Genomic DNA, 20,801 nt, shown 5'->3' with positions numbered 1-20,801 from the left:
TTGTGGTTCGAATGTCACAGACTCCCACTACTCTTTCTGAGATTTAGCAGATTTTCTTGAATAAATGCCTCTCCATATGCTGAGTGCCCTTAGGACAATTTTCAGAGACTTTAGTTTTTTAAAAATAATTTTTACCAGTTATAGTTGTTTTGCAGGGTAGGAGGTCTGTGAAGCTCTCACAATGCTATTCTGGAAGTTGACTTTCCCTGGATAGTAGCTTTTTAATAAAAATCTGTTTCACAGAAAGGACATTATGATACGCAACACTTTCCAAGTAAGGAGGAAGCAAATTTCACTTCTTTTATATAACATAGACTCTCTCAAATGTTTTACAAAATATAGTCTCTAACGGAGTCTGTGACTATACTCCAAAGTTTACACTCCCTTTGTTTCTTTAGTAACAGAACTCTCAAGGTTCAGCAATAGACATGGTTGACAAACACAAGACTACACTGTCAGCTCCTTTACAGCTAGGTGTGAACAAGAGACAAAATCCTATCTGATACAATGTGACAGAAGGGCACGGGACCATGCCCTTAAAAGACATTACTTCCCTTTTCTCATGTCCACTGGGTAGAAGGTGATATAAGGAACTGGAGTGGCCATATCTGATTAAGAGATGGACGCAAAGTGCTGGAGACAGCAGAGCAGCATGAGAGAAAGAACTTCGTTCCCTATCACCGGTGGTTACCACACCAGTCTTGGAATGCATTTCTTAATCTTTTATAAGAAATAAAGACAATTTAAGTCTTAAGTCACTATATTTTTCTGTCTCTTTGTTATAGCTGCCTAAGCCATATTGTAATTCGTACGATGTCATTATGCGATTTGATAAATTTGATATGAGTGGTATTATAGATGTCAAAGTAGTTATCAACAATGTCAAATTTTCAAGTGAAGAATACTGAATTCTTGGATATTATGAAGTTTTCACTGTGGACTCTGATGCTTACTTTGCAGGTGCATGCAGAAACAACAAATTTTAGAAAGTACCCATTTGTTTGCCTCACTTTGATTGTTTTTATTATTATTATTATAGATTATTATCTCTTCTGGTAAATTAAATATTTGAGCTTTTAAATATCTTCATAGTTCCTATGGTTAGTTAGAATACAATTTTATGACACACCAGAGATTTTTTTGTTGTGGTTAAATGTTTTGTACCACCCAGAATTCCTGTTGTTTACAAATGTAAATCAGTGGTTTCCTGACTTTTCTACACCATGGCACAAGTAGAGGAAAATATTTGCAAGGTATACTCGGTTAAACTGAAAACTGATCATGGCCAGAGGCTTCTTCAGGTCCAGCTGCTCTGACAGCTGATGGAAGCAGTCATGCCCCTGAGGATCAGCATTTGGAAACCTCTGATATATTTTATAGAACTGTATATTGGTAAGAAATTTTGGGATCCAAAATAGATTAATTTTAATAATATCTTTTAACATGTAAAATATATAATTTTCAGATTTAAATTGTAAGAGTTTACCAATAATTTTCTCTTTAAATAAGTCATTCAGTTTTTTCAAATATGTGCAACCAGAACTGTTGCTAAATAGGATTCATTAGTTGGTCTGGAAAGTATTAACCCTGTAAGTTGAAATATGTGGTCTTTTCTATGATCACACACTCCTGTTTTTATAATTATCACATGTAAAATACTTACATACTGATTATATCTTCAGTTAACACTTTTCTTTGGAAGAAAAAAGTGGTACTATATATAGTTATTTTTAAATGGAAAGACAACTCATCATCACTTGTGTTTTCAAAATTTATGTTATATAAAACAGCAAGGAATGAAATAATTAGAACATAATAATCTCATCAAAATTAATAGAAGTAATTAATGAAGCTCATACCAGTATGATTGTAGACAACATCAGTAATACAAAGAATATTCCATTCCTTTTTCAATTTTTCCACTAGCTGCCCAACATCAGTCCAGGTGTACTTTTTATTAGGTCTGGAAAAGTCAGGGTTTAATTCTAACTGATCAGCAAGGGAGTAGCATGACCTAGATAGTCCAAGAGTCTGCAGTGGGGTGAAATGAATCATGTTGTAGCCTGTAATACAAGAAAATAAACAAAGACCATTATAAGAAAAAACATACCTAAAACTAAGCAAAATGCAAGGTTAAACTTGCATAAGTAATTTTAAATGGCAAGGCAACCATGCTCCTAGAAAAGGGGTTAGACTTGGGTTCAGATCCTAGCTGTACCACAAGTGACTTCAAGCAAGTCTACTTAAATCTTCCAGGATATCAGTGTCCTCAAATACAAGACAGGAATAATGAGCTGATGTATCTGAAACTAAATCACACACAGTGCCTAGTTACGATTAGGAGTTCAATTTATATTTCTTGAATGGATATATTTACATATAGAAAAAATATCCTAGGCAAGTATATCAGTATGTCTCTCCTAGTTTTAACATTCTATAGTACTTGTATTCTGTTTTAGTTATGTCAGTGAACTTCTCATTTCTTTCTTCATTCTATATTCAAGTTGAAAGTAGAAAATTAACATTATCCTTTACTTAAGAGTAAAATACAACTTACATTCCACTTTACTCTTCTTATGCATGGCAGCCTATGACTTTCATATGGAAGACAATTAATCAATGTTTGTTGAATTAAAATTATATATAATGGTAATACATTTTCCAACACATTCTAGTAGCTTACTACCAATTTTTATATGTCAAAGTAAAGTCTTAGAAACAATAATAATCTCCTTTTATCATAGACTTCCTTAATTTATTAGGCTGAACCATTTAATTTGCCATTTTTGTAGGTTAAAAATGGTCAAGTATCAACAATTTCATACGGTTCTATCTATTTATATTACTAAATATACTAAGAAATGAAATTAAAAGAAGAATCAAAGCCTTTGAAATCTATATCACAGAGGATAATTACACTTATTTTAAAGAAGAAGAAAAGAAAGAAAGCTGACATTACCTGATTCTTTTGCGACCCTAAGTCTGCTTTCCCATTCATCAAAGGGTCCCATACACTTGGCTAAAAATGTCTGGAGAGTAACACAGTCCAAGGGTAACACATGATTATCAGCACCAACACGTAAAATAGGGTCCACAACTATGTAACCCCCACCACTTTTCTCATTTCTAAGGAAAAAACAAAACAAACACGTCTCAATTAGTGACAGGAAAAAAAATTCTCATCTAATAGTCTGACTCTAGAAAGTAAGTTGTCCCATTTAAAAACATATTTCAAAACACATAAAATCATTTTAAAAGTTACAATAAAACTCAATGGAAAAGCCACATTTTATCCTTTACCAATGTCTACATAATGACATTATACATATATTATATATATATAACTATATTATATTATATATATTATATATATATTGCTTTCAAGAAAAATAAGTATACTAAAATCTATCAGTAATAGCAAGGGCACTTAAGTAAATGGCATCCTATAATCAGGATGAATGAAAAGATTAGCATATTTATGTTGTTAGTTAAAATAATAATAATAATACTTTGAATATGCAATGAGGCTTACAATTAATTCCTAAAAACTGAAGAATCAAATTGTATTAAAATTGCACTGCCATGGTTCATATGGTAACTTTTTACAAGTTAGATAACTTCAAATTATAGAATAAATTAACTTTTTTTTTCACATGCAGAACACCTGACTTACCCTTGAAGGAAGTGATACTGAAATGATCCAGCTTGCTGAAGATTAAGTTTGCAGTATTTATCAGAATCATCTTCTCTTTCTGTTGGATTTTCCCATTCTAGGGAACGGAATTTTTCTCGATTAAATGCTTCTCCAGGAAATGGGTAATTTGTATACACAGTAACTGCTTTTCCCTGTAAAGTTGGGCCTAATCGGAACTGTAGTTCAAACCCTAAACAAAAAACACATTTTAATAAACTCATTGTAGGACTTAAATTACCACATTAAAAATATGCTTTATTTAAAGTATTAATTATATGAGCAATATTTCTCAACTCTGTTTAAAATAATTCCAAATACTTAATGCTGTTTTTGGAACCACTCTGCATTCCAATTTAGCTTAATTTGTATTTTAACATATAGTATACATCATAGAAGTGCCTGCTTTGTATTGTCCCTCTCTTCTTCTCCTGGAAACTGATCCCTAGTTGCATGGCTACTTTGGAATATGCAAGTTCTTACATGACCCCATTTCCCATGATCCCTTCACCTCCTTCCCACCCCCACCACAACTTCCTGAACTGACTTCCCAGAGGTAGGCACCTAACCAGAGGCCTTCGCTGGTATTTTCCAAACTGCAAAAGAGAAAGTGAGTTTCTCTGTGGTATCAGAGTATGTGATAGTATATAAAACTTGGGAGGTATCAGGGGACAACTATCTCACCATTGAGAGCAAGCCAATGACTTCCCTGAGAGAAGTCAGCCTCTAGAGAGGCAGAATTCAGATTTCTAACAGAAGTTCTAAAGGCATTTAAACCTCTGATACCAGCTGTTCCTGATGTCTGCTCAACTCCAGATATGCGGTAATAGAGGGTTAACAAGTGGCTGTGTGAAGCTGAGTGGGATGGGCATGGTGAGGAACACTAATTTGCACTGTTTGCTGACTTCTGGGGGAAACAATCTCATCATGGTCAATCTCAAGCTACCAATATGACATCACTGAGCATGGAATTGGGAAGAGATATGTATGACCAGCTCTTATGCGCCAACAGGAACAACTGCAGCATACTACTGCCTCTATCTCTGCTCTTCACGCGTGAGTTATTTAAGCCTTTCCTGGTATTCTGAAAGCCAAAACATTCTCATTTTTGCCTTAGTTAGGTTATTTCTATTAAAATATACCTGAAACTTCTGTACTGCATTACAAGTATTTTGCCACAGACCACATTAAAGTTATACCTTCACTGTGAAATAAAAATGTTTACTGGCTTAAGGCAGACTTCCATTATAATGATTAGCATGTGAATATTCTGGCTACAGTAAGTCTATTAGAAACATCAGGCACGTAAATTTTAAACATGGGTGTAACATTTAATTAATGATGGGTAATAATAACTGATGAAGGCAGGAAAATTTAGTTCTGCTGGTTATAATCTTTAAGCTTAAGGAATTGTTGAGAAGAAAAGTATAGTAATATTTATACTTTTGATAATTTATTAAGCATCCAACAAAGTAATAAAAAGTGACATACTGACCACATATGATGTAATAGGGAACAAAAAAGAACAATGATCTCTGCCCTTGTGAAGCCTGAGTTCTAAAGGGGGAAGGCAGTCATTAAACAATGGACATGACAAATAAATGAGAAAAAGCAGTATGCCAGAAAGGGATAAATGCTAAGAGACAAAAATCAGAGCAGTGTAAGAAAAAGGGAGGAAAGGAGTGATGGTGAGGAGATGGCAGCAACTTTAAATAGGATGGTTACTGAGAAGTTGCAGGGCTTGAGGGGGGTGAGAGCCATATGGGTAACCACGGCCATGAAGGGAAAGTGCCGATCAAGCAAAGGAAACAGCGCAAAGGACCCAGAACAGAAGCATGCCTGGTGGTTCCAGAGATAACAAGAAGCTCAGTACGGCTAGACTGGAATAAGCTGAGGGAGGAACAGTAGGGTATAAGGAAAGAAAGGCAACAGGGGAGCCAGATCATGCGGAGTCTTGAAAGTCATTGTATTTTGGCTTCTTCACTGACTGAAATAAGCCAGTGAACAGTTTTGAGTAGGAGTGACATGACCTAACTTGTGTATTAAAAATATTATCCTGAAGATATCTGCTTCTGGCCATAATGGAGTAACTGGTACTGGACTTGCTCTCTGATGAAAAATTAAAAGAACTACACGAGACAACTGTTCTCAAAAACAGGTAGAGAAGGACTGTGATGCCTGAGAGAAGGATGATTTCTATGAACCTTCTAGCTTTCAGAGTAGGGGACCTTCCTGGACTGTGACACTGGGAGCAGGCACAGTAATCTCACTGAGTTGAGGAGACAGAGATTAGAGTTTGGGATGGTGAAGAGACTGCAGTTTTCAGGGCAGAGTATGGTAAAAAGGGAGCTATACAAAGAAAGAGCTCCAGGAATTCACCTAAAGTCATCTTGAGTCTGCCTACATGAGTAGGATTTGACTACATAAGGCTGGGAAAAGAACAACTAGTGGGAGCTATAAATTGAACAATTCTCAGAGCTTACTCAGGCCTGAGATACATTACAACTTTTAAGCAGCCAGAGTTGAGACCTTGCTGAACACCTGTTGTATTCAAGACAGTCATGTCTTAAGTAACAGGGTTAAAGTAGCCCTAGAGTAAAAACTACTATAAACCTATCCTATCAAAGCTTAAAAACAAGCCTCAAAAGGATTAAGCAAATCCACAGATAATGTAAATGACTTCTAAAATAAAACTTATCACTCCTTTAAAGACAACAAAATCCAGAGATAAAAACAGAATATTCACAATGTCCTGCATCCAGTAAAAAAGTGATAAACAGAAAGAGAAGGTGAGGGAGTTGATCACACAGATACCTGGAAGAGGGCATTCCACATAGAGGAAACAGAGATCTAAAGGACCTGAGACTTGCTTCTGGCAAAGATGGAATAACAGAGATTAGATTTACCCTCCTCTGTGAAACTTAAAAGAAACTAACAGTAACCAAAAACTAGACAAAATATGTGAAATGATGGTTTTTCAAGACCTTGACATCACGCAACAAAAGTCAGTAATCCCTGAGAGAGGGAGAGTAAACAAGATGAGCCCTACAACTGCCCCTGCCTACTACGCTGAAAGAGTTTCCAAGTTGGGGCACAGGGAGAAGGAACCCAGGTAGTCCTCAACTGACTTCTTTTGTTGAGGAGATGAAACTAAGAATCTGTGGAGACCAAGGCGGCTAGAGTTTTTAGGTGAGAGTAGTGAATGAAGAGGAGAAACCTGCACAGAGACAGAACTCCAGAGATCTGCAAAAGGTCTCCCTTGAGTATTGAGTATACAAGAGTAATGATCAGTGCATGTCTGTGAGAAAAATACCTGAGACCAGGAACAGTGCTTGTTTCACCAGCTAGATTGGGAAAACTCATAATTCATGAGGCACTGTGTAGAAAGTTCAGAAGAATCTTGCTTCATTAGTGGGGAATAATGAGCCCTAGATAGGGCATAGTACTACAATGGCTTAACAAATCATAAAAGTAATATTCAAAAAGTCTATAATATTTCCAAGTAACTTAACTTCATTCCAGAACAAAGACTGAGAACATTTATAAGAATCCAAAAATACCCAGAGCTCAGCAAGGTAAAAGTAGTAACATCTGGCATCCAAACAAAGATTACAAGAAATACAAAGAAGGAGGAAAACACATCCATAATAAAGAGAATAATCAATCAATGAAAACAGACCCAGGAATGACATAGATGTTGAAATAGTAGACAAAGAAAGACTTCAGTTATCATAACTGTATCCGTATGTTCAAAAAATTAGATCAAGACATGTAAAATATTAAAACAAAAGAAAAAGAAAAAAGATCCAAATCAAACTTTTAGAGAGTAAAACTCCAATATCTGAGATGAAAAATACAGAGAATGGAATTAATGGATGCTGAGACATGGCAGAAAAATAGATCAGTAAATTTCAGGACACAAGAAAAGAAACTATGCAAAAAGAAAAAAGAGAGAAAAAAGAATCTAAAAAATGGAAAGAGCATCAGACAACTCAAATGGCTTAACATAAAGGTAATTAGAGTCCTCAAAGGAGAGAAGAAAGAAGGGAGATATAAATTATTTGAAGAAATAATAGGTAAAAAATTCCCCAAATTTGGTAAAAACAACAACCTTACAGATCCAAGAAGTTCAACCAATCCCCAATTTCACACATGAAATATGAAGAATGTTACACCAAAGAATATCGAAATCAAATTGTTTGGGGCTTCCTAGGTAGTGCAGTGGTTAAGAATCTGCCTGCCGATGCAGGGAACATGGGTTCTATCCCTGCTCCAGGAAGATCCCACATGCCGTGGAGCAACTAAGCCTGTGCACCACAACTATTGAGCCTGTGCTTTAGAGCCCATGAGCCACAACTATTGAGACCACGTGCCACAACTACTGAAGCCCACACACCTAGAACCCATGTTCTGCAACATGAGAAGCCACGCAATGAGGAGCCCACACACTGCAAAGAAGAGTAGCCCTTGCTCGCCACAACTAGAGAACGCCCATGTGCAGCAACGAAGACCCAACAGAGCCAATAAATAAATAAATAAAGATTAAACTTCTACTTTAAAAAAAAAATCAAATTGCTCAAAACCAGTGAAAATGAGCATATCTTATAAGCAGCCAGAGAGGAAAAAAGACATAGTATTAACAGGGGAATAAGGATGATTCATATCACCTGCTATGGTGATATGAATCAGAAATATGAGTATGAACTGTTATTTATTTGTATATAAAGAATGTCAGTTTGGTTCAAGGCAAATCCTGAAATAAAGAACATGTAGGTATACTTTAGTCATGTCTAAAATTGCTCTTTGGTAGAAGTAAAGCCCTCACAGTGATGTCTGACAGGTGGTAAACTCTATACCATAATATTAAACTTGGGTAAGATACTTTGTGAAGAAAAGATATCAGTACATGACATTAAGAGAATGCTGGACTCTTCCAATTTAATCCAATTAAATACTTCTATATTTATCTAGAGAAATATGAATGCTCTGTTTTATATACTGCAATGTGGAAAATAGGAGGGAATGGAAGCTCTAGGAATCCCTGGAAAAAATTACAATTTAGTGATAAGTACTGCTAACCGTATTCCTAGATTGGACCAAAATATGGATACAAATTTATTTGTAGTAAATGGCTTTAGCAAGCAAGAAACAAATTATTCAAATGGAGTTATGAAGTAACTTTGCAAAAATCGAGGGACTCACTTTTACTTCTCACACTATACAGTGAAATTAATAATTTCTTTTCCAAGTAGCTACATGCATAAATTTTTCTATAAAGCAATTTGGCATAAATATACTAAGAATATTAATGAAGTTTATATTTTTGGCTCAAAAATTTCATAAAGACATTTATTTTCTGGGGAATTAACGAGGGATGCAAACACAGATTATACATAAAGATGTTCATCACAGTTTCATTTATTATAATTACATAAACTCACAACAAACTAAGTATCTAACGATTGGGAATGATTAAGTAAATTATGGCACAAATTATGGTATTCTGTAAGTAGGAATATTATTATTATTATTTTTGTGTGTGTCTTTTTTTTTATTTTTTTTATTTTTTTTTATTTTTTGGGGGTACATCAGAAGTAGGAATATTATAAAGCCACTATAAATCATATTATCAAGGGATATTTAATAATATGATTACTTTTACTGTTTTGTTATAGTTTATGCATCTATATAGACCTTTTGAAATCCGTTCTGGAAAAAAGTATGAATGCAATGTGGCATTAAGCAGGGAGGTGGAATTCACACACCATGATACTATAAGCAGGTATCAAAATTGTTTAGGTAGTATAAACACAACTTTGTTTTGAAACAAAAAGCATAGAAAAAAAGACTTTTTATAATTTTATAATTGGGAAACATCATTTTTATATTAGCTATAATTATGAAGAGATAGATGGAGAAGTAATCGCCCAAAGAATTAAAATATGAAGTTTTAATACTTAGTGATTGTGAAAACCATAAATATCTATGTGTGAAGGAATGATTAAATTTATTACAGAAGTAATGGTGTCATTTTGAACAGTACAAATATCAGAGATTAGCTGTCAGAGCACATTTAAACAACCTGTCCCCTGTTCAGCTTATACAAATATTGTTTTTATAATTACACAAGGATTCAGAGAACTTGTAGTACAAAGGTTAAAACCTCATCCAAAACCTCTAAAACAGTATTTGGATCAGTTGTCTACCTTTGGAAAAAAGATGACAAGTATTCTCCAAATAAGAATATTTATTTATATAATATACATGTATGATAATTTTTTAAATTAATTAATTTATTTTATTTATTTATTGGCTGTGTTGGGTCTTCATTGCTGCACAAGGGCTTTCTCTAGTTGCTGAGAGTGGGGGCTACTCTTCATTGTGGTGTGCAGGCTCCTCATTGTAGTGGCTTCTGTTGTTGTGGAGCATGGGCTCTAGGCATGTGGGCTTCAATAGTTGCAGCACACGGGCTCAACAGTTGTGGCTCACGGGCTCTAGAGCACAGGCTCAATAGTTGTGGCGCATGGGCTTAGCTGCTCCGTGGCGTGTGGAATCTTCCCAGCGCAGGGCTCAAACCCGTGTCCCCTGTGTTGGCAGGTGGATTCTTAACCACTGCGCCATCTAGGAAGTCCCATGTATGATAATTTAATAGATTATGTAATTTATAAAAAACAAAAATAAGGATAAGATGTAAATAAACAATATTTTAAATAATTTTATTTATTAATTAATGGAATAAATCTTTTAGCTCTCATTAAAAATTAATATTGGTAATATCTGTCATGAAAGTAATGTGATTAAATAAATTTCGTTAATTTTAAAAGTCTTGGTTTAATATTTTGTGATAAAGTAATTTAAACATTCCAAGTCCTGTTTGTTTTGATACGTGATTTAATAGCTTCAGATTTGAAAAAAATTTAACACAAAGATACCCAAATCCCAATGGATAAAGTTCTTAGAAGCTATGTTTACTAATCCATGACCTTAACTTTTCAAATCCATTCATCAATTATGTAAATATTTTTCTTGAAATGTGCTAGTAAATATATATATCTTCCTTGACATACATCAATTGTTTTTATAAGCTAAAGAGAAGATGTCCCATTTTATATATTAAAGAGATGATCTGAAAATCAACTGAAATTCTTTATTTGGTAGATTTCAAATAGATTATAAAAGTCTGTTATCAACTTTTAAAAGTGAACAGATATTCATTTATATGGCTACATCATATGATGGAAGTATTACAAAAAATACATATTTAAAATGCTCCCCATATAACAAGAGTTGGCAAACTATACCCTCTTTTTGTAAATAAAGTTTTATTGGAACGGTCACATCATTCATTTATGTACTGTCTGTGGCTGCTTTCATAGTACGATGACAGAGTTGAGTAACTGCAACAGAAAGCATATGGCCTGCAAAGCTGAAAATATTTGCTACCTGAACCTTTACAACAAAAAAATGTGCTGAACTCTGTTCTATAGCATCAATTTCCATTAAAAGCAGTTTACTTTCTAACTCATGTTTACCCCAGAGTTAGACTGTGTTTATTTTTCAGAGAATATTTTCTAAGTGCACTATATAAAGCTACGTGTCATTTCTGAAACGGACAAAACTCAAATGGCAAAGTTCAAACACTTTCTAACTCATCTTTAAGTCTGACAGCCTCCAGAGATAAAAGAGACATTTACAGTTACACTACCTCTTGTTACAAAGTATTGTAAATGTTCTACTATTCACGATAATATAACTTGTATATCTACTTAAACTGGCTTAGGTAAAAGTGTAATGCATGGCAACATAATGCAAGCAAACCAGTGACAGTGGGACTGTCAACCTCTTCTAGACCTAGAACCTCCACTCTTTCCTCAGAATATATCTTTTTTGTTTATAACTCATTTGATATACAAACTGAGAGCATCAATATCAATTCATATATTAGCAAAATTTAATTACCTTTTAAAAAATTTTTAATTTTTTTTTTTGCAGTCATGTCGCATGGCTTGTGGCATGTTAGTTCCCTGACCAGTGATGGAACCTGGGCCCTTGGCAGTGACAGTGCAGAGAGTCTTAACTACCGGACAGTCGGGGAATTCCCCTTAATTACTTTTAAAAATCAAAAATAGATAGGTAGATATATAGACAGACAGAAAGAAAGAGAGAAAAGAAAGAAAAATAAATCCTATTCTTTCTATATCCCAATAGATAGGTTAGTGCATACTCCAAAGGGTATATATAGCCACTCTGTAGAGCTCTAACCCATATTTCTGAAACTAAAATTTTTATATACAGTACATGAAACATCAGAATACCTAGAATGTCCACTTCCATAATTAACTGCTCAATTTGCTAAAATTAGCTTAGCACAGCAGTACGTGGTGTGGCTATCTTATTCCTCATACACCAGGGATACTTGACTCAGATTAGCCATTTCCCTCTTGCAAGATGACTGATTAAACTAGCAAGATGACTGATTAAACTATTACTGTAAACTTTATTTTTCTAACTCGTTCCCTCTACTCAATTTATATAAACTTGACTCCTAATCAAGGAACCTTTATAAATATTTTCTTTTTAAAAAAAGTAAAAATTAAAATTTGACCAACCTATATAAAAAATGGAAGAATTCCAGGTTTGGGGAATAATAATTTTATTCACTATTCTGCCACTAAATGAGATATGAAATAGAGGGAAAGGCTATGATTTGGCTAGAAAAGATAATTATTTGGTCTTGTACTTGTTAAACTAGAAGAGTCTACAGAGATATTAGCCTTGAAAATGAAGAGGAATCATTTCTTAGGGAAAAGTGAAAAGAAAAGAAAAATGAATAAGGGCTTGGTGAAAGAACCAAAAATTGCCAGAGCTTTTCTTTACACCTAATTGGTCCCCAAGTCCTATGAATTTTAAAGTGTCTCATACTCTGTCCTCCCTTTTTTTCAATCCTGATGTAGTTAAACCAGAGATGTTTTTAAAATAGCCTTCTCCATTATTTTGTCTCCAATGTTCCTTCTCTTTATCTTTCACAGTACAATTATCTTCTAAAATAATACGACATCATTACTGTATGTAAAAATTCAATATCTTTCCATTTATACCATTTGAATGAATTTACTGACTTTAACCACAGTTACAGAGTCAACCATATCGCTTATTTTACAAACCCTTCAGAGTTCCCTCTTCAAATAGCTTGGCTAGCTTTAACTGGCACTTTAGTAATCAACCAGCAAGGATTTATTAGCTGTTGTATATTGCACTAGGATTGTAACACTGTTTCTATCTTCACAGATCTTAAACGTCACAGACATTATAAGCTTTTAGACACTGCTACATTGTTAAGCACTTCCAGATTCTGTGCCCATTGTGTAATCAGAAATCAAGGAAAGGAGATAACAAATTTTTAAAAAAAAGCTTGCTGGAGGCCATGGAATTTTAGCTGAAGGCTGAGAGGGAGGCAACACGTAAAATAGTATTTAACAGACACAGAGGAATCTGACAGGAGTGGAGGTGTAAGAACATGCATGAGAAAAACCACTCGGGAACTGCAAAGATGTAGGACACTAATAATGAGGAATGAGATAAAATCTTGGCTCGGGAAGGTGGATTCACTGTGGAATGTCCTGGAAGCCAAGCAGAGGTGTTTAAATTTGACCTTATGAACACCAAATAATAAAAAGAGAAGAGATGGCATAGGAAGATTATTCCAGCACCCATATTCAGGCATGTGGAAGAAACAGGCAGGCAAGAGACATTTGGAAAGAAATTATAGGGCTTAAAGAGAGACTGCAATTAAAGAGAAGAAATCATCAAGGAAGAGTCCAAAGTTTTTAGCCTTGGAAACTATGAAAACCGAGACATCGCTAAAGTAAACAGGGAAGCGGAGAAGTAAAGAACATTTGACAATTGTGAAGAGACAGTTTGGACGTGTTAGATTTATGCAAATCCAACTGGAGCTATCCTAAGGCTCTTGCATGGTATGATACTGGGATGAAGCCAAGAATCCAGGGCAAGAATAGACAGGTATAGTGATCCAGCAATGCCTTATATCTATTTAGGTCTTTAAAATCATTTATTATTAATTTTGAGCCTCAAAACTCAGGAAAGTAGAAAAGCAGAAATTAATACCTTCAGATCACAAGTAAATTAATGTTTAGAATTAATGTGACTTGTGCAAAGTCAAACAATTTGTTTCAGCACAGCCAGGGAAGTTCTAGTTCCCTACTCTTGCCATTACATTCGCTTGCTTCCAAGAAGCAAGCAAAGCTCAAGGCCTTTCTTCCAAAAGGAGTCATCAGTATGAAGGCAACAGCTGAGGCCATGAGAATGTATATTTCTTTGAGGGCAGGAGAACAGAAAAAGGATTCCTTGAAGACACACACTATTAATTAAAATGTGGAAGAAGAGAGCTCAGCAAAAGACACCACCAAGTTGACAGGAGTACTCAAGAGGGTAGGAAAAAAAAATCAAAACCAGAAAACTGCAGAGTCAGGAAAGCCAAAAATGGATTATGTGCTCAGTGATCTTAAATGCTGAAGTTGGAAGAAGATGAAGATTTGGCATGGATGAAACACATCTGATGGACAAAACTGAAAAAAAGAAATTTAGCTCTTGAGAAATTCAAGGAAAAAAATTTCTTGAAAATGTTTAATACTATCAACATTCATTTAGTACAATAATAAAGGGGACTGCATTTTATTTTTCATATATTAAACTTCTACTGAATACTTCGTAAGTTATATCAACATAAAGGAGTATAAAATGTTTTTTTCAATGTTGAAAGATATAAAGTCTAAGAAAATAAAGCATCTATTTGATTAGTCTTATAGAAATATAATTTGATCTTTTAAATCACAGCTCAAATCCATTTCAACACAACCTAATTAGTTATTTCACTTTTTACTTGGCAAAAAAAATATGTTCAGCTTTTATCTTTGCCATAGTTAAGAGGTTTTGGATAAACACACATGATTGTTTACTTTTTGCTGTGATCTATTTTACTAATTCAAATGCCTAGTAAAGGAAAAGAGTGAGAGCTATAAAAAAGCAAAACTACATATACACCCAAAGTAAAATTACTTTTGAAGCAATTTCCCAAGTTTTAATAGTAAATGCTAATAGAAATAATAGTCAATCTTCTGATTATAAATGCAACTTCTGTCTTAAGTGGAAGTTAGCATGTAAAGTGAACTATTTTATCCTCATTCTAACATGATAGATATACATAAAATATTTTCAACTAAAATTCACGTTAATTAGTGATAGTTTTTAGAATACAGCAACATCTTCACAAATCAGGTTTAGAAAGGTCTTTGGAAATTATATCTAAAAGTTAAAAAAATTTAATATGACAATGAATTAAAAATGTAAAAGACATAGAGCTAATCAAATGACCTGCTACTGACCTTGTTCAAGTCTGAAGAGGGTCTTTTCCAGCTTTTCCATTTCGTTCAGAAGTAAAATCCTTATCTGTTTACTGTGTCCCATTTTGGCTTCTAAAGGATTTTAAATCTTTCAGAAGAATTAAAAGAACTCCGAAATCGAATGAGTTACCCCTATGAAACAAAAAAAGGAATTAAGATAAAGAAAATAACTATTATCTTAAGTTCTCTAAGGCTGACAGCCACACTTACATGTTCAAAATGTGTTTTAACCCAAGCAGAGCAAAGAGAAAGAATGAATCTTATAAATAAGACCAGAAAAAGCAAATTGATACTTGTTTCCTCCCTTCGAGCAGAAGACCGAAGCAAAAATTACAATTTAATAAAAATGAAGTATTTTCACAGAAAAGCAATACGTTTTGGAAAGTCTGGAGTTGGGTGGGGGGTAAAATTCCCAGTCCCAAGCCAAACGGCTTTGAAGACTTCATATGGCACCTCTGCTTACAAGAGATTAGCCTGCTCAAAGATAACAGGTGGGAGATCTCCCCATTCCCAAATTCGGGTCGGAGGCCACCAATGGGGAGATGCGAACAGAGGGAAGCAGTTGTTGCCCCTGGAATAGCTGCCGTGGACATAGAATGTACAGACAGAGCTATAGATAGAAAGCACGCGTTTCCCCGGGAGGCCGGCGGCATTCCTAACACTTACACCGAGCAAGTTCTACGTGCGGCTTCTGGGACACTGCAGGACCCGCGACTCTGGTGTTAAGAGTCCGGGGAGGAGGCGGGAAGGAAACCTAAAGGGAAAAGGCAGGCTGCCCAGGCGCAGAAAGAAGCCGCAGACGAGGGAGGCCGGGCGCCGTGAAGGGCAAAGGGAGGGGCGGCGGTAACCGGGGCAGGGCCGAGGCCGCTGCCTGAGTGGCAGAGAGGTTCTCCTTGACTCCGCCTCGCGCCGGCCCCCGAGGAAACCCTCGACCCCAGCGGGGCCCCAAGAACACAGTCGCGGGGGGGCGGGGGGGAGCTGTCAGGTCCCGTCGCCCACTTCCGGGAGGCTCCGCACGCGCTCCCCCAGAACGCTAGTCTCGCGAGAGTGCAGTCGCGGGCGCCCAGCGTCTGGGAGGCGACTGAGGCCTTGGCTGAGAGCCGCTTTTTTTCTCGCCCCGCGGCAGGTGCGACGGCAAAAGTGTGCCTCTCCTTTCCCAGCATGCAGGATCATGGCTGAACATTAAAGTGCTGAGGGAGAAGGCTGCCTGCAGACTAGGTTGAGCTGCACCACGGGTTTTGTGCACCCGCTGAATGGCGGGAGGCAGGCCACCCGGCTTCCGGTGCCTTTTCTGCCAAGTTATGTTCTGTGTCTTCGTTTTGGCTTTTTTACGTGGCCTAAGTTTACCTGGCCTAATTCTCCGAACCTTGATCTCCCCGTGTCTAAGATGAGGGGCCTGGCCACAATCTCGGACGTTCCCTCCTTCACGTGTCCACGTTTCTAGTTCTGTCACAAAGTGGGCGCATCTTCCTGAATGCAGACGTGATAGGACTAGGTAGGTGAAGTAAGGCCAGTTTGCGAAGAATCAAGGGGGCAGATACACTTCTGTTTACAACGTCTGGTTGTCCCTAATGTACACCGCGTAGACGTGAAGATCGTCTGAGATGAATAATCTGTATTGGCTGTAGCTGCACATATTTTAGGGCAGACAGTCAGGACGTGGTGCAGATGCCTAAGGAGATTTTATGCCTGGGGGAAGAGGAAAGTCCATCTTCCAGGGCTGTTGGAGGGCACCAAGGGATCATGAGAAAATGGACAAAAGGCTTGGCATGTGGAGAAGGATCTTGCTTTCTTTATTGTGGAATTACTGTAGGTCCAAGAAGAATAATGGGTTAAAAACTAAAGATACCGAAATGTTTGCTTGTTTCGGTAGTTTTCTGAGAATGATTTATTGAGCACCTGTGATTTGCCAGGCACATGAGTGCTGGGAATGCAGCAATGAAACAAGGTCACTGATCTCATGGAACTCCTACATGTGATTGGTGGGAGACCGATAAACAAATTAAGTAAATTTTGTAGGATAATTAATTAAAGGTCGTAAGACATAAAGCGAAGAAGGAGAAAGTGTGGAGGAAACAGGAGAGGGTGGTTTGCAATTTTAAGTACAATCATCAGTAAAGGACTTGCTGATAAATTGACATTTGATCCAAAACAAGGAAAGAAGGTAGAGGATATCCAGGGTAGAGGGTTATACCCAGAGGTACAGGAAGTGCAAGGTAGGTGCATACTTGGTGAATTCAAAGTGGTCACTCTGGCTGAGTGGAGAGTATTAAGAAATTAGGACACATAGATGGGGTGGGGTGGGTGGCCTAAAAGGCTTTGTAGGCCATTGCAAGGACTTGGGCTTTTGCTCTGGGACAAAGAGCCATAGGCGGATTTTGAACATAGGCGTGACATAATTCGACTGACCTTATAAAGGGATCACTTGGCAACTTTAAACAGAATAGCTAAATAAACTGTAGGGTGTGGTGAGCAAGGAAGCAAGGAGACCTGTTAAGAAGCTATTTCAGTTATCCAAGCAAGAGATAGCGGGATGTGTGTGCAGCAGTGAAAGTGGTGCGAAGTTGTTGAATTATGAATCTGTTTTAATGGTCACGCCTGTGCCACTTGCTGGTGGAGAGAAAGGAGTCAAGGATGATTCAAAGTTTTTTAGCCTGAGCAACTAGGACATTAGTGTCTGACAAATATAATATTCCACGTAGGTAATTAAAATTCTTCTTGTAGCCACATCAGAAAAAATAAAAAGAAAGAGGTGAAATTAATTTTAATAATATATTGTATATTGTATTCAACTCAGTGTCTCTTAAACATGATTTCAACTTTCAATCAGTATAAAAAGTTATTAATGAGATATTTTAGATTCTTTTTTTGTACTGTCTTCTAAACCTAGTGTATATTTTACACTTCCAGCATGTCTCAATTCCGGTAACGACATTTCAAGTGCTTGATAGCTTCTTGTGGTACGTGGACAGTGCAGAAGAAGCTGTCATTTAGTGAGAGTGGGAGCAAAGGGGGAGGAGCAGGATTGGAGGGTGAAATTCAGGAGTTTGGCTGTAGACTGTCGATGAGGAAGTGAAGATGACTGTCCACTTGCTTGAGTTGACTGTCAAACCTCCAAGTGGAGATGCTGAATTACCATTTGTAACCCTGGTCTCCAAAGTAGTGTTTTTCAAATTGTAACCCATTAAAGGTTGTAAAATCGATTTAATGGTTGCAACCAACAATTTGAAATAAGAGATCTGAATGCATTGCATCTAGTGAAAGTATTATTTCACAGAACTTCTGTTTCTATTACTTATGTTTTGATGTGCTGGATCATGTATTCCTCCTGGGGGTCAAGAGTTAAAAACAAGTTTGAGAGCCACTGCTCTAGAATGTATGCTGTGTAAAATGGTAATAATTCATGATTATGAAATGGTGCCTGGGTTTGAATCTCAGCTCTGCCCCTGAGTAGCCGTGAAGCTTTGGAAGATACTCAACTTCTTTGTGCTTTGGTTTTTCCAACTGTAAAGTAGGGATAAAAATAGTACCTACTATTAATTAAACAAGGACCTAAGAGCTGTGCCTAATACATACTAAGTACTGTGTAAGTACAAATATCAGAGCAGAGTGGGGTCCTGACCATGTTGTGAAACACAGTCCACATTTATGTTTGTCTTCAGTCTCCCCTTTCCATACCCTCTTCTGCTTTCAGGTTTTCCTATCACTGTCTCATCACACTGCCCACCTGTTGATCACTCTTCTCCAGGGCTCCAAAATTAGCCTTTCCTGCTGTCCTTCCTCCAACAAAGCACTCACTTCAGTGCCCAATATTTCAACCAGGTATAAGAAGTAAAACAGATTGATGAAGTGAATTCCTTTAGTGTTGAATTCTTCTTACACAAGTGCTTGAATTTAAAAAGAAGATTCATTAATCCAAATGACCTTAATTTGGATTTCATATTGTGAAAGAAAGTGAAGAATGTTAAGTAATGAAAACACGATGATTTAATGTGATGCATCTCTAAGATTAAATTTACAAGCTGCATAGTATCCTTTTTAAAAAGAAAAGTCACACTTCGTGCTATTGGTGAAGTTCTTGGAATGCCAGTGAATTTGCAGTCTAGGGTGACAGTGGTGCTATGTGCAGCCTTCATTCTGGTGAACATTTGTCATGTGCCTGTCCTGTGCATGACAGTGATCTATATATACACAGTAACCTCATGCTGGAGTTGTTAGGAGAAGACTCTCCTTGAGGAACAACTGATGGATGATCTCAGCTATTTGGCAGAGACTCCAGTGTTTTCTAAAACATCAATATTAATGCACCTGGGGAGTGGGAAAAGGGCTGTGGTCAGAAGGGGCTTTCTTCAGGTTTGTGTATGTATGTGTATGTTTTCTGAAAGGAAAGGAGTTATTTGGGGTGGTTTTTACATATTTTCTGTGAATTTTATTTTGTAGCAATAATATACTGATATTATTAATAGTTTTATCTTATAAAATTTGGAACTGTGTTTCCAAAAGCCCTTCTAAGGTGAATAATGTATTCTGCAGGTTTTCAAATATCCACATATAGCCAGTGAGGAGAAGAAGGGAAAGTAGGAAAGGAAATAGAATTGAAGTCTGAGAATTGTGGAAAAACAGAGATTTTCCAAAAAGGCTATTGTACAACAAACCTTGGATTAGTTTCAGTCTCTCTGAATCACAGTTGATTCATTCGTAAAATGGAGAGAACAACACCTCACTTGTGGGGTCAGCGTGAAGATTAGATGAAATAATAAAGGCATTTAAAGTATCATTTAGTATTTTGCAAAAATTAGGCTTTTAATAAGGATAGTCTTAAAAAAGAAGGGGTGATAACTAGTTGTCTTTGCTGGGTCAAAGATGCTCATCAGACAAAGTAGATGAAGGGGAGGCTTCCAGCACATGGCAGAGACGAAAGACATCCTCAAAAGGTCTCTTACTCCATGAAGTATAAAGGCAAATTCAAAGAGCAAAGTAAGAGCCCAAATTTTCAGCCTAAATTGTACAGAACAGAGGAAGGGTGAAGCCTGAGAATGAAATAAGGGTTAGTTGGTATATAATAAATATTTGTTGGAAAATTTATTGAGATGTACATGTATAGAGGTAAATACACTTGTATTTCTATTGAAATAAAAAACAAATTTTGGGCTCTAGAACTAACATAGGAAGAGTCATTTAAAAATTCCTAAACATTGATATAACATATTAGCCTGCTGGATATAACACATTGGCTAATATGTTACATCCAGCAGTGCCTGGAATGCTTAGAAACCCTGATAGGAGGAACTTTGAGAGGGCGTTTTTAGTGGTGATCTTTTCTTTTTTCTTAAATCTTTTAGGACTTGTTTGGTCTCCAATTTAATGCTAAATCATTTTTCCCTTGCAAGTAAATTTAACTTTCTGTTAAAATAGTGGCTCCAGAGTTTGCATATAGGAGGGTTTAGAGTAGACAGTCTGGTTGGGAAGAAAGGACAAGGAAGAGGGGCTTGAAACTAATTTTCTGTGTTTGTCAGGGTGACTACAGCTGCATATCACAGAAAAATAAAACAACTGTGGCTTAAACTAGAGATGTTTATTTCTCTCTCACATAAAAGTCCGGAGGTAATGTGAGCAATTCAAAGCGGGCATGGCAGCTCTATAATATCATCAGGAAGCCGGACTCTCTAGCTCACAGCTTCCTTCCTCTT

The 20,801-nt window shown here is 36.5% G+C and overlaps 1 protein-coding gene across 2 annotated transcripts in view; it reads right to left on the bottom strand.

The window, feature by feature from the left end:
* The window catches only part of AGL (amylo-alpha-1, 6-glucosidase, 4-alpha-glucanotransferase), an 80,897-nt gene extending 64,772 nt beyond the window's left edge, over window positions 1-16,125 (bottom strand). The window contains exons 1-5 of one of the 2 annotated variants that reach the window (XM_057710521.1): window positions 15,778-16,125; window positions 15,094-15,243; window positions 3,674-3,884; window positions 2,960-3,126; window positions 1,860-2,063 (exon numbers count right to left, since the gene is read on the bottom strand). In XM_057710521.1, coding sequence (XP_057566504.1) covers window positions 1,860-2,063; window positions 2,960-3,126; window positions 3,674-3,884; window positions 15,094-15,175 — 664 coding nt within the window. In that variant the 5' untranslated portion in view covers window positions 15,176-15,243; window positions 15,778-16,125. Of the gene's footprint in view, window positions 1-1,859; window positions 2,064-2,959; window positions 3,127-3,673; window positions 3,885-15,093; window positions 15,244-15,321; window positions 15,545-15,777 lie in introns of those variants that run through there. The other variant, XM_057718286.1, reaches the window with a different exon arrangement.
* Window positions 16,126-20,801: the final 4,676 nt, after the last annotated feature.

Source organism: Hippopotamus amphibius, chromosome 1 (genome assembly GCF_030028045.1).
Source record: "Hippopotamus amphibius kiboko isolate mHipAmp2 chromosome 1, mHipAmp2.hap2, whole genome shotgun sequence".
Lineage (NCBI taxonomy): Eukaryota > Metazoa > Chordata > Mammalia > Artiodactyla > Hippopotamidae > Hippopotamus > Hippopotamus amphibius.
The sequence above is the reverse complement of the archived record's forward strand: the minus strand, read 5'-3'. Positions and strand labels throughout refer to the sequence as shown.